Below are 24,587 nucleotides of genomic sequence, written 5' to 3'. Positions count from 1 at the left end.
ACACCTGTGTAATGAACAAACTTTTTGTATTTGATGTACATATTTTAAACATTAAATTCATAACAAACTGTAATTTTTTACGTTTATTGGTATTTGAGTTCTTTCGTATGATGTACCAAAATTATAATTTAAACTTCACAATCTATACAAATGGTTGACTTTAAGATTTTATCTTATAACTGCCGTGGCCTTAACGACTATAAAAAACGTTATGATGTATTAAACTATTTGAAAAACCAAAAAGCAAATGCATATTGTTTACAAGATTGTCACTTAACCCCATCAACAGAAAAACAGGTATCTATTCAGTGGGATGGGGATTGTTATTTCAGTCATGGTACTTCTAACTCTAGAGGGGTTTGCATTTTGTTTAAAAATAATACAGCAGTAACAATTCATGCCATCATAACAGATCAAACTGGACATTACTTACTCTTGGATTTAACATTTGATACAAAAAGATTTACTCTATGTACTGTATATGGACCCAATACTGATAAACCAGATTTTTATGCTGAGCTTTTTCTAAAATTGACATATTCGGAAATGACACCTATGTCATATGTGGGGATTTTAATCTTGTACAAGATACTAAACTTGATTATTCAAATTATAAAAACTTAGATAACAACAAAAAGTCAAGAGAATTTTTATCTAATGTTATAAATGATAGAAGCTTAATAGATACGTTTAGATTAATCAATGGTGATGTTAACCTATATACATGGAGAAAACCAAATACTCTTCAGCAAGCCAGACTAGATTTCTTCCTTGTCCCTAGCAATCTTGTGCAGCATATAAGACAATCTGAAATTGAAGCTAGCTACAAATCTGGCCATTCAGTTATAACTTTAGATTTAAATCTCTGTAAAGGACTCTGGAAGTTCAACAATTCATTATTAAATGATGAAGAATATCTAAATATTATTAAATCAAAAATTGAAGAAATTAAAAAACAGTATTGCCTACCTGTTTATAATACAGAATTACTTAATACTATTGATGATAACTTGTTGCAATTTACTATAAATGATCAACTATTTTTAGAAACTCTTCTAATGGAAATTAGAGGCAAAACAATATCTTTTTCATCTTACAAGTCTAAACAGAGGAACGATAGGGAATCTTTTCTTTTAAAACAAATTGAAACACTTGAAAAAAAAATTAATGAAACGAACATTGATGCGCTAAATTTACTGAAACAGGAACTATCAAATATACGTGAAACTAAATTAATTCATACGATCAAGAGCAAAATGGAAAGATGATGGTGAAAAACCTACACAATATTTTTGTTATTTAGAAATACAACCTTCATCTAGTAAAACTATACCTTATATTATAAACAATGATGGCAAAAATGTATATGATCAAAATGAAATTTTAACTGAAGCTGCTAAATATTACAAAACTTTATATACAGAAACAATAACAAATGAAACCAAGAGTAATTCTGACATCTTTAATGAGCTAGAACAATATCAAATAATTAAACTAAGTAATGAGGAATCTCAGACATTAGAAGGCTTGCTTACAATTGAAGAAATCTCTGCTACACTAAAAAATATGAAAAATGAGAAGAGCCCAGGCTCAGATGGCTTCTCAACAGAGTTTTTAAAAAAATTCTGGAAGGATCTTAAATTTTTTATTCTCAGAAGTCTAAATTATGTCTTCATCTCAGGATCCTTATCCATAACACAAAAACAGGGAATCATAACATGCATACCAAAAGAAAACAAACCAAGACAATTCTTACAAAATCTTAGACCTTTAACACTTTTAAATGTTGTTTATAAGATAGCCTCAGGTACAATTGCAAATAGATTAAAGACTGTTCTGTATAAACTTATTTTCAACGTACAAACTGGCTTTATCAAAGGCAGATATATTGGAGAAAACACAAGACTACTATACGATATTTTAAAATACACAGAATATAACAAAATACCTGGACTTTTAATGACATTGGACTTTGAAAAGGCCTTCGATACACTCTCCTTTAAGTTTATTGAAAAAATCCTTACTACATTTTAATTTTGGTACTACGCTCAGAAAATGGGTCCGTCTTTTCTTATATAACACCATGACAACTATTCAGATTAATGGGTATCTATCAGATTTCATAAGAATTGAAAGAGGATGCCGTCAAGGAGACCCAATCAGCTCATATATCTTTATTTTAAGCGCAGAAATTTGGGCTATTCTAATTCGAAACTAAAAAAACATAAAAGGAATTAAAATAGAAAATGTTGAATATAAGATATCTCAATTTGCAGATGACACCTCTCTTTTGTTAGATGGTTCTGATATCTCACTTAATGCTGTTTTGCAGTTATTACATAATTTTGCTTCAGAATCTGGATTGAAAATAAACTTTGACAAAACAAATTTGATATGGATAGGTTCAAAAAAATATAGCACTCACTCAATTAAAATAAGTACAAACTTCAGTGGGGCACAACAAATTTTAAAGTGTTAGGCATTATATTTGATGTAGATTTAAAAAAATGGTTGAGTTAAATTTTCAGAACAAAAAAGCAAGTTTACAAAGTGTAATACAATTTTGGAAAAGAAGATATCTGACACCATTAGGAAAGATAATCATAGTTAAAACATTGTTGCTTCCCCTTTTTACACACTTATTTATTTCCCTTCCTAGCCCAGGATCCAATATTTTGAAACAAATAAAACATTGTTTTAACAACTTCATATTGAATGGACCTAATAAAATTAAGCACAATATACTTATAAACTCTTATGAACATGGAGGGCTCAATATGATTGATGTTTACTCATTTGAAAAAAGTATGACGCTAACATGGATAAGGAAATTAGTAACATGTACAGGAAAATGTTTCCAACTTGTGTATTCACTGTTTGATGTTAAAAAATGATAAATATGGGAAATGCTTATATAGACAAAATTATTGAAAATCTCACAAACTCTTTCTGGAAGGATGTGCTGAAATATTATAGAATGTACATAAACAAAATTAAAATAAGAAAACCTGATGATGTACTTGACATGCCACTTTTTTATAACAACAGCTTAAAGATCGGTGATGATAGTATTTATGAAAAAAGTATGTATGAACGTGGCATACGATTTATAAGAGACATATTATGTACCTCTGGACAATTCAAGTCTAAGCAAGAAATTGAAGCTTGTACAGGTAAACATATCAATTTTTTATTCTACGAAGGTCTAAAAAGATCTGTAGCAAATTTCATTAAAAACTCAGGTTTTGCATCTGTAAAAGCAACATCCAATGATGGAGCTTATATTTCTTGGTACCTTAAATTTGTTTTTTCCCAGAAACAAAATAAACTAGTATATGAAATTCTTATTTCAAACACTGAAAAACCTTCAAGTGAAACAAAATGGAATGCAATTTTTAATAATATTGACTGGAAGTATGTGTACAGTTTTGTTTTTGAAATAACCAGAGATACATATTTACAATGGTTACATACTAGAATAATACATAGAATTTTAGGTACTAAATTTCTGCTTTTTAAAATGAAAATTGTTGATGATAATAAATGTACTTTTTGTAATAAAACTGAGGAAACTTTAACTCACCTTTTCTGGGGTTATGAGCACATCCAAAAAATTGTTCAACATGTTTCGAACGTATTGAATATAAATAATGTCAATATGCCTTCACTATCTTGCCAAGACATGATTCTCGGAATTTGTATGGAAAAAATGAATCCTATCAATATATTGCTTCTTGAAATTAAAAAAATATGTTTTCATGTGTTAACAAACAAACAAAATCCCCAATGTTCCAGGACTTAAGAGAAGTCTACTTTTATCATGGGATATCCAAAGGCAGACAACTATTCAAAATAATGAATTCCCTAATTGGTCAGTTGTAAGAATACTCATAGAATGAACCCAAGCCAATATATTTCATTGTTACAAAATATGTACAAGTAAACATTTTTAGTACACTGGTGACATGCCATTTTTTTCTTCAAACTTTTAAAATTTGTGTATTTACATATACATTAATCTTTATTAACCTCACAGATAGATAAAAATTATATGTGCCATTTGTGCATGTACTTTTATTATAATACTTGTATTATAATATAATGAATTCGTGTATGAATTTTTGCAATGTTTATGTATATGTATATCTATATATATTAATCTTGAGCTACTAACACAATCTTTTGTAAGGTATGGAGCAGGATGGCCTCGACCTGCACATACCTATGGACGAGGTTAATAAAGACTATATATATATATATATATATATATATATATATATATATATATATATATATATATATATATATATGTATATATATATATATATATATATATATATATATATATATATATATATATATATATATATATATATATATATATATATATATATATATATATATATGAAAAAAAAATCTGTATTTATATACTGGAGTTTGAAAGCCACACTAGTTCTTTTCTGGGACATTCAATTTGCGTGATCGACGTTAGAAACTTTAGCTCAAATTGTGCTTTTCGTGCATCTCTGTTTGGATATCATATGTTATAAACTTCATTCGAAGACATGATGAAAACATGTTATAAACAAAACTGCAGAAAAATAAATCAAATTTTGAAACGTTGTTTAAACATTATCTAACTTGAAACATGCTCAAGATACAAGTTTGAATGCTAATACTCATTGATGTCACTTACTGCGTCATAAAACTTATATATGCAATTGTTAATGTGTCATCTAAAATCATTAAGTGAATTTTCGTTATAAGTTAACCTATGCTATCGGAAAGCTTTAGACGTGTTATTATTTTAGAGGCGTCAAGCCGTATGCATTTTTTTCCAACAATTGAAACTTATTCTAGTGTTGGACTTCGATATTCAATATAAATTTTTGGAAAGTTTCAAGTTTCTGTTTGTAATTTAATATCCACATAATCAACAGGATTTCAGCTGCGGAAGACGATTAATGTGAATATGTAAATGCCACGATATACCTTCGCTTAGAGTTGGAACCCGATATTTATATTCATAATGCACACATGTTAAAATGTGTTTTTTATGTATGAATTCCGCCCCTTTTTCAAATAATTGCATATAATTGCATATTTTACCTCAAACTTTACTATAAAAAATAAGGTCAGATATAGCTGTTTTATCAATTGATTATTACAATTGTTTGAGTATAATTTGAGTATATTTCACAAAATGTCATTTGCTGACGTTGATTGCAGTCAAAATCCCGTTATTGATCAAAAGTCATATATGACAAATATCAAATTTATTAAAGATAATAAGAACACTTTTTATCTAAGACTTGACCGGGTGGACTATTTTCGGACGCACCCGAGGCAGATTCGAACTAGATAGATATTGAAAAGATAAATATTCTCACCAAGTTTGATCATCAGTGACCCATACATATTGCTTCTTTAGTGGTAAACAGTTATTCTAAGATTTTACCTGGTGACCTTATTTTTGGACACCCGATAAATAGAATTAAATCTTTTTATTAAAACAAGTTTTATGAAAATGAAGATTTCAAAGATGTCCTTTTTATTTAAAAACGAACAAACGTTTGCGCAATCAGACTGGTACTACCTTGTTCGATGTTTTCGTCCTTCAGTCCATCCATCGATCCATATACATATATAATAAAATCTTATTATTAAAACATTTTTCAAGATAATAAAGATTACTTTAAGGTCACTACTTAAAAGTATTCTAAATAATTTATTTGTCAATCTGTCTCTCATTATGCATGTATGCAATAATTACCGGTAATCATCCATTCGTTCGTCCGTTCATACGCGACCAAACGTTAGCACAATCACACACATATTTTTGTTTGGTCAGTCCGTCCGCCCATTCGTTCATTCTTCAGTGACCAAACGTTTGATAAATCACACAAAATTGCTTCCACAAGACCGTTCAATTAATATATTAAAAAAAGGTGATATATCGCGTTGACAATTAGGAACTATATTGTTGATTTACTTGTGAGACGCGTTAGCGCAATTGTTGACGCGCCGATGTTTAAGATATCACAATTTTAGTAAATTTTTGTGTGAGTTCAAACCCCAGAGAGGTTATCTTTTAAATTATGAAATCTTTAATAAATTAGAATACAATAAAAATAACACAAGTATAAGCATTTATATAAAATACAACTTTATTATTAGAAAATGTTTTATGACAATAAATATTTCGTATATGGCATTACTTATAAGTAACCGTGATAATTTATTTGTCAGTCGGTCTGTAAGTATGCTTGGATACATGTATATTACTATTTATCCATCCATTCGTCCGCCCGTTAATAAGCGGACGACCGTTTGGACTTACAAATTGGTACTCTTTTTTTCTTTCGTATATTCATACTAAATTGTTTCCCATTGACCATTACATGACTGTATTTGACATAGGAGATATATCGCTTTGACAATTAGCTACTTTATTGTCCATTCTTCTCGTCAGCCGTGTAATTAGTAAAATTTAACGTTAATAATTGATGTGCAGCTGCCTGTAAGTATGCTGGTATATCAATTGATAGTTGTTAACTGCAAACTTAAATATTCTCTGTTTACAGAATACAATAGGATTTAACGAGTTTAGCCACAACGATACTTATACATGAATGTAACTTTTATAATAAACACTTTGGACGACCTACATTTAAACAATATATTTGGTGAATTAATCTTAATCGCAAAAAAGTGAACTTGTGGTGGATATAAACAGAACATAACAGAATAGTTTATTTTTTCTTAAGCATATATACAGCTCATCGTCATAAACACACATATACAATAACAACATGCGTTTCAATCAAATACAAAACATTCATCATTTCAAAGAAAGATCGATTTGAAAAGGAATGAAATACAACATGTTTAAATAAGAATGTCACATGGAAGAGGTTAATACTGAGTGACCACATACTGTAAAAACGTTGTCTAATAATTGCAACAAGTATCTAAAGATTTGTGCAAATGCAATTCACGATACAATTTAGGTAGAGGTGATCAATATATCTAGATGTATTTTATTTCTCTTGTATACTTATGTGAATACATATTATTTAAGACGGTTGTATTGAGAAAATAGAGTATAAGTTCACCTCGATAGGTTATTTCGTTTGTTTCTACCATTGTCCATTCTATACATAGATGGTGACATCGCTACTTTATTGTCACCTCTATACTAAGACGCATCACATTCCCCTGGTTTGGGGAATTATGCTTCCGCCAAAGTAGTTCTGCGTAGGAATGAAAATGTTAATAATGAAAGAAAAATCGTTTTTTATTGTGTGTTAAAAACGGAATGTTTTTTAAAGAAATGTTATTTAATTATGTTTAAATGTGATTTTGAATTTCTATTAAGACTGATAGCGATTATCAGAAGCACGATTACCTGACCTACTTTAGCTTTCACTTTTCACTCGTAAAATAATATGCACTTATTATAGTTATCTGAGTCATGGATCATCTGAAAAGACAGTAAAAGACAACAAAAGTTAATATAAAAATCAGGTCGACATGTCATTAAAAAACATTAAATTCATAAAAAGGGCTGATTAAAATTCTTCAATCCCGTATATCAGACATCCCACAAGCCATCCTGTTGAAAATCAAAGTACTGACAGTACTGGTGTGACGATGCTTTTGAGAGGATGGTTATAAAAGCATCAAGTTAGGTTTATCTACATCACCACAATCACCACAATTGTGTATGTTGGTACGAAAAAATATTTGGTACACAAATTTTGCGAAAAAAATTTGGGTACGAAAACAAATTTGGGTACGAAAAAAAAATGGGAAAAAAAAATTGGGACCGAAAACAATTTGGGTACGAAAGAAAATTTGGGGATGAAAAAAAAAATTGGAACGAAAAAAGATTGGGTTAAAAAAAAAATTGGGTACGAAAAAAAATTGGGTACAAAAAATTTTAGGTACGGAAAAAAATGCAGGAACGGGAAAGTAGTACCTGTGGGGAACTTGAACCACAATCGCACATTTTCGGCCCTTTCCGTCAAACATCAGATAAGTTTCTCGAAGGCAATAGTATGATACACATTTCGGAAGCGGTAATGCGGTACTACCTACGCGCGTCAAAATGTAAGCGAAATATGTACACAAGTCTGTCAGGAATGTTTGAATTAACGAAGAAAATCGTGTATTGATGTTAGTTTTTTGAAGAAATGTGCAGAAAATATATTAAACAAGAGCTGTGTTTGTGAAAAACAATGCCCCCTGCTGCGCAGCTTTGAAGCCATATATTTTACCTTTGACCTTGAAGGATGACCTTGACCTTTCACCACTAAAAATGTGCAGCTCCATGAGATACGCATGCATGCCGAATATGGAGTTGCTATCTTCAATATTGCAAAATTTGACCTTTGACCTTGACCTTGAAGGATAACCTTGACCTTTCACCAATCAATATGTGCAGCTCCATGAGATACGCATGCACGCCAAATATCGAGTTGCTATCTTTAATACTGCAAAATTTGACCATTGACCTTGACCTTGAAGGATGTCCCTGACCTTTCAACAATCAAAATGTGCAGCTCCATGTGATACGCATGCATGCCAAATATCGAGTTTATATCTTCAATATTGCAAAATTTGACCTTTGACCTTGAAGGATGACCTTGCCCTTTTACCACTCAAAATGTGCAGCTCCATGAGATACGCATGCATGCCAAATTTGGAGTTGCTATTTTTAATATTGCAAAATTTGACCTTGACCTTGAAGGATCTTGACCTTTCACCACTCAAAATGTGCAGCTCCTTGAGATTTGCATGAATGCCAAATATAAAGTTGCTATCTTCAATATTGCAAAATTTGACCTTTGACCTTGACCTTGAAGGATGACCTTGACCTTTCACCACTCAAAATGTGCAGCAATTTCATGAGATAACATGCATGCCAAATATAAAATTACTATCTTCAATATTACAAAATTTAACCTTTGACGTTGAAGAATGACATTGACCTTTACATTTCACCACTCAAAATGTGCAGCTTCATGAGATACACATGCATGCCAAATATCAAGTTTCTATCTTCAATATTGCAAAAGTTATGGGCAATGTTAAAGTTTTCGGACGGACGGACGGACTGACGGACGGACTGATGAAAAGACAGACGGACAGTTCAAAAACTATATGCCACCCTCCAGAGGCATAAAACAGTTATGGCGAAAGTTAAAGTTTTCGGACGGACGGACGGATGTCATATATTTTACCTTTGACCTTGAAGGATTACCTTGACCTTTTACCTTTCAAAATGTGCAGCTCCATGAGATACACATGCATGCCAAATATCAAGTTGCTATCTTCAATATTGAAAAAGTGATGGCCAATGTTAAAGTTTTCGGACGGACGGACAGACGCCATATATTTGACATTTGACCTTGAACGATGACCTTGACCTTCAGGCTTCACATTTCACAACTCAAAATGTGCAGCTTTATGAGATACACATGCATGCAAAATATTAAGTTGCTATCTTCAATATTGAAAAAGTTATGGCCATTGTTAAAGTTTTCGGACGGACGGACAGACGACATATATTTGACATTTGACCTTGAAGGATGACCTTGACCTTCACCTTTCACCACTCAAAATGTTTAGCTCTTCAATATTTAAAAAGTTATGGCCAATGTTAAAGTTTTCGGACAGACGGACAGACGCTTTATATTTGACATTTGACCTTGAAGGATGACTTTCACCTTCACCTTTCACAACTGAAAATGTGCAGCTCCATGAGATGCACATGTATATTAAATATCAAGTTGCTATGTTCAATATTGAAAAAGTTATTGCCATTAAAGTTTTCGGACGGACGGACGGACTGACACACTGACTGACTGACTGACGGACAGTTCAACTGCTATAGGCCACCCTACCGGGGGCATAAAAAGCAATGGCGATATTTTTCTCAGCCACATAATTGTTAATAGTTTGATATCACAAAATGAAAGTGAAAGTAGAACTGTCGAAAATGACAACCTGTCAACGTGTTGTTTTTGCTGGCACGAGAGGGCGATTACACTCAATGTGTTTATATTTTACCATAGGCTTTGTCAATGACCTTTATAGTATGGGTAGCTTTGACATTATTTATTGCTATCATGTAACTGCATGATTGTGTATATGTTTACAATACACAAAGGATAACTAATGATATAAATATACTGATTGAGATTATAATAATCTGAGAAATATAGCCAGGTCAATTAAGGACTTAAAATACATTTTTTGTCCGGATTTCATGAAGAAATGACCATGCATGTCCTAGATTTCAAAATCAAGGCCCTGGTCTGACACATTGGTAACATTACGGTTAAACTGTTACCAGGCTTCTAAAATTAGTTTTTATTGAAATATGTCAGGAAATCTGAATCAGGCACTGATTTTTCTTTTTTTTTTAAACAGTCATAGATCAGTTGTGGCCTCTGGGTAATGACCAATTTTTGCTTACTTGTCACACCCTTAAAACTTTCCACACTTCTATAATAGCAAATCTGGATTTAGGTGATCTTCAATGGTACATTTAAACTTTAGCTCTGTTACAAGAGTGCTGGTTAAGTCAAGTCACATATTTAAATCTAGGCCATGTCAAAATCAAAGTGTCAAAGACAAATGAAAGATGCGTTTATTAATTATTGTCCAGTTGTTTACTACTGCTGTGAGTTTTTATATAATATAACAGATGAACATCATGTGAGAGAAAATTCACATTATCATTGTATATCAGGTTTAGCAGCCTTTTAGATAACAAAGTTGGCTAGTTTTCGATGTCGCTTCTGGGGATCAATCCCGTAGGGCTTTTAGGAAGATTCTGAAAGAGAGCAACCAAACCAAAAATTAAGTCAAATATTGCCGACTCGGTTTTTTTGAGTCGGTTCATGAGAGATAATGGAGCTTGATTGATCATTGTCGGCTCTGGTACTACTTTCATGTACCCCGGGTACTCTTAAGTATACTTACATGTACCCCGGGTACTCTTAAGTATACTTACATGTACCCCAGGTACGGTAAATATACGTAATTGTACTCGGTCCATATTAGACTGTACCCGAGTTGTATTCGCGCCCAAAATCCGATGTCGTAAAACACGCAACCGATTATCTTAAACAAACTTCTCTTAAAAAAACACTGCATCAACATGCTTTTTGAGTATGTGTTCCGATAATATAGAGGCCATTCTACAGAAAATTGACATAAATGTGTATATATAATTAATACAAAAAAAAATTGTCGACAACGACTGATTAAGGGTTAAATTTCCCGGGTACATTTTAGTATATTTATCGTACCCTGGATACATGTAAGTATACTTAAGAGTACCCGGGGTACATGTACGTAGTACCCGAGCCGACAATGAACAATCGAGCGATAATGGAAGGTGCAAAATCTCTCACGCCCCCTAGCATCGCCTTTAGCAGTATTCAATTCTCAACAGGAAAGTGCTGGAGTCATTGATCCCGAGGGACATGAAAAAAAAGATTAATGTTCGAAATAAATAATTTGATTAATGACAATTCTATTATTTGAACCAGGTCACAGGAAAAGCGCAGTCCAATCAGTATCCAATTAAATTATTTGTTATTGTCAGAAAACCGCTTTTAAGCAAACAGCTTTCCAGCGACTGCAGGCTGATCTAGATCCAAACTGTCCACAATCGCTTTAATGTCTCTTTTACTGTGACACAGTTCATTTAACTTTAAAATGATAAAAAGTACTAACACAGAAGAAAGAGTACAAACCAGTAAAGAGTTTGAAATTAATGTTGAATTTCAGGACAGGTTGGTGATCTGCAAATCCCCGATGAAATGTTGATATCGGGTATCATAGTCATTCAATAAGTCTCAAAATGCTCGAATACACTTTATAAAGCAAAATGTGACTTAAATTGATAACTAAAAATACCAGTATGCCAGTTTTGTCGTGGAAAGCTGTAATGATCCAGAAAGTCCTTCATTCACATCGAGTATATATCCTTCGAATTCCATCTATTGTTGTCATAAGCGGAGATTAAGTGAATAAATAATTCATATATCCTAAATGACTGCTTCTAAATAGCGAAACAAGCTAATTTATGCTGTAAGAATGTTTTGAAACGAGACTCTCATGGGGGCGGCCATTGTTGAATGTTGAAACACGAACGACAACTCTGCTAGGCGAATGTAGAATTACCGAAATCCCCGCTACAAGTCAATATTTTTCAACAGAAGTGGGATATTGTTGTTGAGTTTTTGACTGTACCGCTGCTTTATAATATAAAAAAAGCCCCAGATGAATTTTTGAAACCTGAAGGTCTTTACAGCGGGGATTTCGGTACCTGATCGTGCTTGTGCAAATATGCACTATGAATTCATACTGGGAATCCCAATAATAATTTTTATATTTTAGTTTTTCACGATCAAACTTGGATAAAAACAATGTTTCATCAGTGATTTCAGTGTATTTTGCAATATTCTATATTAATATCCGCAGTATTTTGAGAAATAATCAATATTAAGGGGGATTTCTGGGGATTTCGGTGGAATTCTGGGCATTTCGGTGGAATTCTGGGGATTTCGGGGGATTTCGGTAATTACGGGGATTTCGGTATTTCTACGACCCGAGCATTATCTCAATCGGACTGGCTCGGTCTTTTACATAGGTCGCCATTGTGAAGATTTTTTTGATGGTATCATACCTTAGACGATGCTGAAACAGCATCGTCAAAAATGCATTTATTCAGCTGGTCGGCAGGTTTTTCGTACAGCATAATTATATTTCAACAGTAGGTAACGTGATTAAGAAAACACCTTTATTTCACCACATAACATGATATAAACTATAATATTGACGTTCACATACAAACTTTATTAAAGATGATGAAGTATATAGTATCAAACACTTTAACCTATGAAAGAGCTGTTTGTCATTTGAAAGTCAGGTCCGTAAATGTGCCTTGAAAAAGTAAGTTCGAGAAAGGGGGGTTAAATATTATGTTTCTTCATAAGGCGTATTCATTTTTAGTTCTTCGCTTGTAAAGAACTAAGGTTTTGAGTGTGCGTTGCAAGTCAATCTGTTCTCAACTACGCTAGGAACGATAACCACATCTGCCTCTCTATACTTCACCCCTTGTACTGGCACACTGCAGACAGCAGTGTGTGTATATAATCAATAGTGTTTAACAGCTTGTGAGAAGACCTTGGTCAGTTTGTCATTGAAATCTGTACATATGGCTGCTTTCGGGGAAAACGGGGCTGATTACATATCAAATAAATGGTGTCCCAGATTAGCCTGTGCTTGGTGTGTGCAATGCACACAAGCTAATCAAGGACGTCACTTTCTGATTTAATGGTGTTTTTCGTTTAATGATTTGAAAACTACGATAAAAGTGATAATAACTTCAAAGTAAACTCGCTGACAAGGCAAATCACTATTAAATCAAATAAATATCCAATGAGTTATACATTTTTACCTTGTGGCATTTTTTAGTAAACATCTAAAAGGGAACTTTTCACAGTTTGTCATTAAATGCTTAATATTGATAAATATAAACATTGGATCTTAAAAGCTCCATTAAAAAACAAGAATAAAATTAAAGAAAAAAAAAGTAACCCTCAACTGGGCTCGAACCACTGACCCCTGGAATAAAAGTCTATCGTTTAGACCACTCGGCCATCCGTACTCATACAATGAGAGATGTATTTTATACTTTATATAAGCATTCCTCGTAGTATGCAAAAAAAAATAACGACAACAACAGAACACTCCAAATTATTAGATCGTTTAATTTTGTCAATACACCAAAAAGTGAAAAGGTCCCTTTAATGTCTTCAGACTTGCAAATTGAATGAGTTCAATACACTGTCGCATCTTACATCATGAATAAATTACAGGTTTAGTGGTTGCCTGTTAGCCTTGGCCAGTAGATTTAAGCCCAGGAAACTCAATTTCAAAAGTTGTTTACAGTTAGGCTAAAAAGCAGGGTAGCTTTTTAAAACTCAATCCAAATAAACATAGAGTACAAACTGGCGACTGTGGATCAATTAAGCCTAGGAAATGATTCAATTCCGGCTCACAGAAAGACATGATGCATTAAAAGGATGTCATGTGGGCACAATTGTTGCTAAATAATTTAAAGAAAATAAATAAAGTATTAGATACACATAACACAACATGTACATGATTATAGGCTTGTTATTCCTTAGCAAGGCAACCAAAATTCTAAAGATGGTTGTCAGTGCAGCAACCAATTGCGAAACAAGAGACATATTGTTGTTATTTTGTATACGTTATCTCTATAACATAAATATGAGTATAAACAGTGCACACACATCTCGACATGGGCTTTTAGACACACTCTTTATAAATTTGAATGGGTTGTGTTCATTTCAAACTTGCGATATAAGAAGCTATAACATAATTTTGAAAACTGAGTTGCGTCTAAGATTATGCAATAGAACTTTAGTGCCTTCAGCGCTTTGATTAATACATATAAATATAAAGGGGGCGTACCGAGTTTAATAGAAGTTACAACTTAGCGAAAATCCTCAAAACGACACCATTTTGGAAGAAAGTTCAAACTAACCTCACTTAAACAGAGTCAGCTAACGTATGCGCATGCCCCCCCCCCCCACCCACCCACCCCACCCCAATATGTCTTTCTGTAACAATATGCAGCTTCTTGATAATACAGCACATTTTGGACAAAATTAAAACAGAAAGTTATTTACGGCTTATACTTTTGAAATACATGTATATATGATGGCGGTCAATAATGTTGTTGTGTCTTATTGTATTTTCCATGACATGTATTAATCACACATTTAAGTATAACGGAATGTACACGGCATACACGACAAGCATCAAAGACTATGCCATTCCTATTAAAAACTTTATTTTAAATCATTTTAGGACCCACTACTTTAATAATAATACTATTATTATTAATATAAAAAGTCAGAAAAAAGACGATAGATTGATGAAGGTAAGGAATGCTAAGGCATAGTAGAAGAAAACTCGGGTATTTCCTAGTCGTATTTCATCGGCATAATTATAAATGAGTATTTTCCCATATTTCTCATGTTCATTTTTTGTCAAAATTATGAATATTTGCCCTTTACAATAATTCAGTATTCTCTGTATGTCATGTTCTATGAGCGAGTACGAATGTAAGCATTTCCTCAACTTTTTAGCCTGGCGCGCTGCAAAAATGTATGTGGACTCTGTTACTGTGTGGTATTCCCTTCGTTCGTTTTCAAAAAAGGTCAGTATTTCATTGCAATCTTCATTTAAATCGTTTCAAAACATCAGTGACCCGCACATTCTTCAGTTCAATCGTTTTAAATATAAGTATTTCCTGGTTTTATTCATTTTATTTACAACAAATGTCAGTATTGTTTGCGTTATTCAGTTGGCGCTCTCAAAAAAATGTCATTCTTTCGTAGTGTTATTTCATTGGCGCGTTTAAAAGAACCATTATTTCCTCTGGTTATTTTATTGGCACTTAAAAACCGTCAGTATTTGCCCACGTTTTTTCATTGGCACGTTTAAAACAATGTCAGTATTTCCTCTTGATATTTACTTGGCGCGTTTTTCAAAAAGGTCAGTATTTATTCGTGGTATTCCATTTACTCGTTTCCAAAAACTTGTCAATATTTATCTAAGTAATAAACTCACGTTACGAAATGTCAAAATTTTCTCATGTTATTCATTTTCGCGCTTTTTGTCCGTGTTTAAAGGCTGAAGGATATCCGGAAGGTCGCGGTTCTTCGTTTCGTCCAGTAATACGCACATACCAGTGGATAGCAGACATACAATGCCGCAAACCAGAAACAGCAGTCCTTTGATATCCCGACTCTGAAGAGAGAAAATACTTTAACTGTTTGAAAGATTTATAAAATTATTTATTATCAGAAAAAAAAGTTGTCATTTACACTTTTTAGTACAATTTTGAAGAAGCATTGCAATATAAACATAAATCGACGAGAATTAAACAAAGGTTTTGGAATTCCGATGGGAAGTTGGTTTTGTAGTTCCCATAAGCAACAGTGATGCAATTTTGTTTTAATATTAATATGATATTCAGATAAGTTTCATTATGATGCGCTCTTATACGGGTCACCTTCTTGAGTTCTTGTGTGTACTTAACTACAGTAATTGTTTTCATTATAATCCAATGCCCTCAAAACCGATATCTGAAAAACATCAGTAAATGTTGTCGAATTGCACCAACAGTCTTTCAACTAGACCCGCATGTTACCAGCGTGATTATCTGCGGGGCCACCATGGATCCCACCCTGGATACGGAACTGACGAACCCTCCGCCAATGAATCTGCGTGGAAACAAATACACGCAAATTTTGAACGCCTTAACAATATTGCTATTCTTTTTTTCACTCTATTATGGATATTATAGATTTATAAAATTATTTAGACTTCCACGCTCACGCATTATCATTCACACATACAGATTTCCATGGCAACCATGTCCATGACAACCATTCTCACCTGACGACCGTTGGAAAGGACTCCTGAGCCCACAGCGTGTTCATACTCCACGCAGCGCTCACAAAAAGCTTGGCGCCTAGGGCGAGAACGTTCATTGACGTACCGGAAATTGACAGGTCTGAAGAGACGAAGCGATATTTGGATAACTTGAATGCATTTACAACAAAAATAAACTGATCACAGCACTCATGCATTATTAAATCAGCAGACTCTCGAAAATTAGGACAAATTTTAAATCAAAGCTGCAATTTCAAGCTATTCAGATTTAACTTAAATATTTTCAGTTTTGATGTGGTGTCTTTCGGTCCGGAGGGAACCGGATACCTAGAACCCCATGCTGAGCACAAAAACCTTTGCACACAATAAGAGCGGGGATCGAACCCGGGTCAGCAGGTGGAAAAGATTATGGACAAGCATCTGCGCTAACCGGAGAGCCAGATTTCGCGAAGTCAAACTTACTTAGGAATTTGAATATTCCAACAAGCAACGCAAACACGCCTCCCAATGCATAGAAGCCGGTGCAGGTCCACTTCCGGCCGCCCCTGGAAAGTTATTATCATGAAATAATCGGACGCCACCCAAATTCATCATAGGTAATACTATACGGTTTTAGCCAAAATCATCGAATTGGCAAGTTTCCGAAATCGAGTAGCAATTGATAAAGCGTATGGCACGCAATGTAATGATATGGCAACATTGAAGAAATAAGAGTACACGCCTGTAAGTGTATTTTGACAAGCTATATTATATACAAATTCTCTCTACCAAATAACACATTGAATCCCCTACTGCAATATATTATCATTACAACTATTTTATGCAGCCTGATCATATTTTACCCATTTATTGCACTCTGGATCAGTAATTAAATAGGAGGAGTCCGGAGATAGCCGATTATCACGATTGCTATTTATTGATCGTTGTTGTTGTTAAAATGTGCAATGTAACCTGAATAAAGCGGGTTTCCGGTTGATTTTAATGTAGTTTGGAGTGATACACCTACCACGTGTTGAAAAGGACCGCGAGAGAGTCGCCGGGTATGTCAATGACGCTGACGAGGAAGAGATTGAGGTAGAAGTCACCCGACAGCTCTTGGACCCCGAAAGCGATACCGTAGTAGCTGTAGGAAGAAAACAGCCTGAAAGCAAAATAGAGAGATATTTTTCTCATATGTATATTCGTCCAAAAAGTGGATAGCATTAAATAAAGAACATCTCCGTACATCCGTCCGACCATACCTATGTCCAGACATATTATAACTTCAGCGTTTACTAGTCATTTGTTAACCTCACCACCCGAGTACGTAGTGATCGTTTGGAGCGGTTATGTGACCGTGTTGTCAGTCAGTGAGCGTGAGTCCTTGAACTTTTTTTTTAGTTGCTTTTCTTTATAAGCCGGTAGGCAAATTTTGACATGTCCTAAGAATACTCCCTATTAAATATATTCTTATCGCACCGGTCATTTGAACTTGTAGGTTACCAAAGCTAAATATGTTATCGTATTTTTTTTTAATGAAAACTTCAAATAAATTCTTCTTTGAAAGCACAAGGTTCAGGGCTTTAATATCTGGTGTGCATCATCCTTTAGTGTTCTCCTACTCAATTTGTTCAAATTATGCCATTGGGGTCAAAATGGAGACATCACATGTATTACATGATTTTAATAGACCGTTATAGCACATTGACTTGGCAATCTTTCCTAAAACGATAAGTTTCAAGAGTGCAAAAGTTGGGACGTAACAGCATATGATGGTCTTCTATCAAGTTTGTTCAAATAATGCCGCTTGGATTATAGTGGCGTCACCCGTATTTACCTTTTTGTGTACATGTATACTGTAAACTTCGATAATCTTTTCTTCTGAAACCGCTTAGCCTATAGGTGTGGTATCTGCATGTAATATCGTATGGTGGTGCACTATCAAATTTGTTGAAACCATGCTACTAGGGTCAAAACTATCTGTGTGTTGGGTATTTCTTGCTCCCCTTATATGTAAACACTGAAAGCTTACACAACTTCTCTTCTGAAAACGCATGACAGAGGCTTGGTATTTTTCTAGTATAGTATGGTGGTCCACTTATAGGTTTGCCTTAATAATTTTATTGGGATAAAAATTAATCACGCCCGGAGGAACTTATATCCTTATATTTATATAGTGAACAAAAAGTTGTTTTTTAAATTAAAATATAAAAAAACGCAAAGCAAAAAAAAATGCGGTATTTGGCATTTATCGTGAATCGTTTATGTGATATCACTGACCAGTTTTAAAATGGTTGCGGTCCGTTTAATAACATGGCGATAAAAGGGGATATAAAGTTTCATTATACATAATGTATGCCTATACGTATAAATCGTTAACGCTCTGAAAGTTACATTGTTCGTCCAATCATCGTGAAACTTGCCCAGAACATTAGCTATACTAGCTATATCTCGGCAAAGTTTGAAAATGGTTTTCGAAAATACATGCATCACAACCGATGCTCTAAAAGTAGTATTTTTCGTCCAATCATCACGAGACTTTCTCAGAATATTTTGTTGTAATTATAACTTGGCCAAGATCGAAAATGGATTCGGAAATATCACTAAATATGCTCAGAACAGTTCTGTTCCCCGGTTCTCAGGATCGACCCAGGACATATGGCCCGCATAATGTACTTACTTGACAAACGTCCGTCATCGTGTCGATTCTGTATATCGTGTGCAACACTGTATCCCCAGTTCAAAGGTGAATGCCACACTATCGTGTCGAAGGTCAAAATGTGCATAAAAAAACCATCCGGGCCACAGTTTATGTCTATAACGCATCTACTTTAAGTTGTGTTCAATTGGTTAAATACACGTTCGAAAGTTACTTAATATTCTTGTTAATAGATTACTGAAACATTTTTGTAAAAAAAACAAACAATAAAATATCAATATGTTGTACCATATCAATGCAAACAAAATTGTTGTCTTCCGTGTTTGGCGTGATCGAAACAAATCTAGTACGGAATAAACCCTCAGTAATTTAGTCATTTCGGCTTCCTTCTGCTCTTTTTCGATGGCGACAGACAGCTTTGTGATATCAGGTTCCGATCTGCGATTAACACGTGCAACTTTGCGGATTGCTGCTTCCGCTAAATGTACTTTTCCGATGGAGACGAGCCACCGAAAGCTTTCAACGAAATAGCTGAAACAATAATTAACGATTTTGTTTTACGGGCGTTTTATTGAACCCTAATGGTAACCAAGGCTACACGTAGTAACGCTATACAATGCTATGAAACACATATATCACAACGCGCACAAAACTCAACAGAAAATAAAATAAAACATAGCAATGCAACTGCAACCGAACAAAACCTTAAACAACGCAAAACAAAGCAACACAATCGAACACAACGCAATGCAATACAAGCTTATATAAAACAAAGCAATACTACGAACAAACAAACGCAACACGTACACAACCAAAATATTCAGCAATTAAATGCAAAAACAACGCAACACGAAGCCACGTCACACACACAGTTCAACGCGACCTAATGAATGCATCGCAAAAAAGAAACGCAAAACAATTGCAAAAAACGAAAGCGGACGACACCGCAAATAAACAACAACAAAATAGTCCACGCAGAACATATAATACTCACAGCCAGCCAAACATCGCCAACCCCGAGCTCGCCGCTATGACAATGTGGATATCTTTCCAGTCACGTGACCAGTAACAGAACGCCGCCATGGCGCCGCCCCATAGTGCCCAGCTTGGAACGGCGACGATAAACACGCGCCATCTATTCGGAATGTACTCGAACATCAGCGGCGCTGTCATCCACCCCGTACAGCCGAGACCAATGATGAACCTTCGCAAATTATTGAATGAGATTGCCTTATGCCCGTCTCATGCGATAGAAATCGTATATCCTTAGTACCATGCACGTAAAGTCGTAATAGTTTGCTTTCTTAAGAATGCGAAGTACATAATTATATGTGTTATTTTCATAAACTACCAATTATCCGTTACAAATCGTATACTTTCAGTACAATCTTAAGTTTCACCTCTTTGCTAATAAATGAATCCGAAATTACAAATGTTATTTTCTTTTATCACTAATATATCGTAACAAACCACCATGTTTCTAATGATAATATAAGTTGATGTGCTTCTGTCCATTTGCTTAAAAAATATAAGAATAGGTAGTCTTCCCTTAAATTAGAAAAACATATTGTATAGACATTGTTGACGCACCTCATGCTAGCAAACATTTGCCAGTTCAAGGAGAAGTAGGAGATAAGATTGGCCACGCCAAGTATGAAAACATTAAGGAAGAAAGTTGGCTTCCTGCCAATCCCGTCTGACACGTGACCCCAGAAGATCCCGCCCACCAGCATGCCCGACATCTGGATGGTGGTGATCGTCTGCGAGACCCACTGCCGGTCACAGACGAGACCCCACTAGTAGACATTCAAACACAAATAATAATAATTAATGTTATTGTTAATAATAATAATGCGGTAATAATAATAATAATAATGAAAATAATAATAATAATAATAATAATTATAATAATAATAATGATGATGATGATGATGATGATGATGATGATGTTGTTGCTGCTGCTGCTGCTGCTGATGATGATGATAAATAACATCAACAACAAGTCGGCGGTTGACAACGTTCGACACATTACGTTCCTCCCCATTCATCCTTGCTTGTGTTTAAGACTTGATTGGGACTAGTGGTGAACTTATGTAAACGTTCATTTCCTCCAAACCTCTGACTCAAGCAGAGTACTGTGCATAAGTGTTCGCGGTTATATGACAAGTATCCTGTTAAATGCAGGGAAAAAAAGACGCACTCCGTTATTAATACATGCTGTTCCGTTGCGCCTTCGTCTTAGAATACTTTATAGGCGGTTAATTTCAAACGAGTCGATAAATTGGGAAATAAATTTCCGCGAAATATAAATGCCTAACATTATAAACATATTGCACCAACTGCTAGAAAAAACAACAACATATTTTCTGGTCTGTGTAATTACTGCCTTTTCGTTTTGAGTTTTGAATGAAACAAAATTTAAAACGAAAATACACACCTGTTAGTTAGTATTCCCATTACAAATAATCCAAACTAATGCAAAATACAGAAAACAACATTAATTTCTTTATAGCATTGTTCGTTGTACGTTGTACTTATTATAAAACAAAACACAATCTAAATACAATGTACTACGAAAATCAAACTTTGAAAATTGAAATGAAGTGCGTGTTCTTGTTTTTTGTTTATGCTGTGATAACACTACAACAAAAACAAGTGGCTCCTCTGTTTTTGGATATAATGTGTGAGTAGCAGTTCTCTCCCTTATATATCAAAATGACATTGACTACCGTCAGCAAGGCATGGTAAATGTATGTGTAAAACGTATCTTCGAAGGTGTAGGGATGGTACAACAATCTTAAAATTATTTTTATGAACTTAAATGAATTCAACGCGCATCGCGCTTTCATTCCAAAATATTTTTTTTTTAAAACATTCGCTGACAAATGACGTCATTATTAAGACGTCAGCGTTGGAGAAAACTACGTTGATTACTCATTTTAACTTAATGGAATATAAACACATCAATATAAATAGTGCTTTACTGAAATAAGCGAACTGCAACAAGATGAAGTGTTGGTATATTTCGATATACATATATGCAAATAACATACATCTTGATAATTAAAACCGAAACAAGATGTAAACCGTAAACCAATCATTGCCCACACATGTTCAAGTTTTTAAAATACTTTAGATAAAACATAAAATGCTAATTATAACAACACTCGCCAATGTTTCAGAGAATAATTTCCTCGATTCGACCTTCAAAAACGTCGTTTATTTTGCGTGCATCACACATTAAGAGATTTATTCACACGAGTCTGTCAAAAAGCTGTGCTTGCAAAAGATACACTTAATAAATTGTAAGCTATTATTAATTGCAAACATTTTCCATCATACACAAACGGTATTAAAATTAGATGAAGGCATTCTTTATTCTGTCGATTACTCGTTGTTTATCGGCAAATTAACAACAATTTGCAAAAAATATCTGTGGTTTTGAATGCTAATTTGTAGCAAAACGAGTCAAAGTGAAAACAAAATGCATGTTTCTTCCCTGAACAGCAAGGACACTCGTCTGTGTGTATGTGTGTCCAAAGACATATAAAATACATTAAATAGGTCTTTGGTGTGTCTTTAAGCAATTACAGTATACGGGAACACACACACTTCTTTTTTTCAAAGCATAATTTTTGTGATAGTCAGATTGAAACGATATATGAATAATGACATTTCTTTTATATCTGATGATAAAAAACGACATTTCAGCAGTGAAATAACAGCAGTGAAAATAAACAAATTGTTATTTTCATCAATTTAAAATAACAATTTTCGGATCTACTTTTTCTATTTTTAGATTAATATATCAAGATTTACTTCAAGATTTATATATATTTTTATGATCACGAGTGAATTTAAAACGATATTCCATCTAATCCAACAAATTTTCTTTTTATTTTATGCTTTTTTACCGTTATTTACATTGTAAAAGAGTTTAACTGGAGAATTTTGCTGGTATAATGATGTCATTGTGTGTACTGAAATGAATTGAGGCACGCCACGGGAGAAATGGTAACTTTTCAGCTGATAATTATTTTCTTGAAAAAGGGTCATAAAAGAAACAGAAAATTTTCGTCATCATAGAAAAATCCCACTCGTGAAAATATATTTTCTATGATCACACGTGAAATAACAAACGATCTTACACTGACATGAACAGATATCTTCTATATATCTCATTGCTTCATAATTAGAACAGCATTAATAGTCATCAGGTAAACATTTAAGTTTTCTGCACATGGTTTTTGTTTTGATTACTTGAAAATCGGAAAAGAAACTCGTGTGTTTACATTTTTATATTTCGTTTTGACAAATACATGGACCTATAAACTTATTTTTGGTGAACCGTTGTATTTTGGATGTTTCTTATATTTTATATACATCAACACATTTTACAGAATATTCTTATGCATGGTATCACACAATATTTACGTTATTGATAATTGATTGAACGGGACTCCATACCTCACTGACGATCGTCCGCATGTTGGCGTCGTATTTAATGACGTCACACAGAGTCCCGTTTACGTCACACGCGTCGGATGACGTCAAATTAGTTCCATTTTGGAATACCACGCACGTGAACTTCGGAACACTCGCGCTGTATGCCATAGTCAGCATGCTCCAGGATAGAACGACTAAAGCAAAGGAGTTATAAACCGTTCCGATTATTTGAAAAGCCCCGCAGTCGCCAGTTTCTTTGATGATGTTTCCAAGAGTTATGGGCTCCTGTTCAATATCATCCGATTCTATTTCTTTCTCTATAGCTCCATACATTTTTATCCAGTATATCGCATATCACTAAACATACAAAAACTGTGTATTCTTTTCCCGAGCAATTTCACGGTGAAAACAAAATCGAATATCATTTCGTATACATATCGAAACGATTAATGTTCATTCGTCTTATGACATGTCATGCGGTTAACCACATATATTAAGACGAATCAGTTGTGCAACTTGTACATTGCCTAGTGTGTACATTTATATGCAATCTAAAACATAACATAAACTTCTCAAACATAACTCACACGATTAACGATTGTTCACAACTTAGTCATATTGTCATATCACATGCTTTATTATCATCTCACATGCTTTATTATCATCCTGCAAAACAGCTCCCTATACTACGTGTATACTGTACCCAAACAGTAATAACATCATCGGCTATCTTTTTAAAGGGGCCTTTTCACGTTTCGGTAAATTGACAAAATAAAAAAAAATGTTTCAGATTCGCAAATTTTCGTTGTTGTTATTACATTCGTGAGGAAAGAGTAATACTGATTATTAACCATGCTCTAAAGTATCCATTATATGCATCTTTTGACGACTTAAACTCCTGAAAATTATAAAGCGTTGCAACGCGCAACGATTGAATAATTTCAAGAGTTTTGTTGTTGTCGTTATATTTTGTGCTACTACGAGAATTGCA

At 33.9% G+C, this 24,587-nt stretch overlaps 1 protein-coding gene across 2 annotated transcripts; it reads right to left on the bottom strand.

Moving 5' to 3' along the window:
• Window positions 1-14,885: 14,885 nt before the first annotated feature.
• LOC127858812 (solute carrier family 22 member 6-like) lies at window positions 14,886-24,315 on the bottom strand. 2 transcript variants are annotated; one of them, XM_052396102.1, is made up of 9 exons: window positions 23,618-24,315; window positions 20,741-20,946; window positions 20,145-20,354; window positions 19,439-19,681; window positions 17,519-17,653; window positions 16,975-17,057; window positions 16,516-16,633; window positions 16,268-16,340; window positions 14,886-15,864 (listed from the first exon to the last, which is right to left on the bottom strand). In XM_052396102.1, the coding sequence occupies exons 1-9, from the start codon at window positions 23,927-23,929 to the stop codon at window positions 15,712-15,714; spliced, it is 1,533 nt and encodes a 510-aa protein (XP_052252062.1). In that variant the 5' UTR covers window positions 23,930-24,315; the 3' UTR covers window positions 14,886-15,711. The 2 variants fall into 2 exon arrangements, with proteins under 2 accessions (XP_052252062.1, XP_052252063.1); XM_052396103.1 differs by lacking the exon at window positions 16,268-16,340.
• Between the last annotated feature and the right edge of the window lie 272 nt (window positions 24,316-24,587).

Source organism: Dreissena polymorpha, chromosome 14 (genome assembly GCF_020536995.1).
Source record: "Dreissena polymorpha isolate Duluth1 chromosome 14, UMN_Dpol_1.0, whole genome shotgun sequence".
Lineage (NCBI taxonomy): Eukaryota > Metazoa > Mollusca > Bivalvia > Myida > Dreissenidae > Dreissena > Dreissena polymorpha.
This window is presented reverse-complemented; position numbering and strand designations above follow the sequence as displayed.

What these genes read in the sequence shown, in the direction of transcription:
- LOC127858812 (XM_052396102.1), bottom strand. Translation starts at nt 23,929, where the DNA reads ATGTATGGAGCTATAGAGAAAGAAATAGAATCGGATGATATTGAACAG. An exon ending in TGCGGACGATCGTCAGTGAG is followed by an intron (nt 20,947 to 23,617) that starts GTATGGAGTCCC and finishes AATGTCTACTAG; the next exon opens with TGGGGTCTCGTCTGTGACCG. An exon ending in TCCTTTCCAACGGTCGTCAG is followed by an intron (nt 16,341 to 16,515) that starts GTGAGAATGGTT and finishes GTTTCCACGCAG; the next exon opens with ATTCATTGGCGGAGGGTTCG.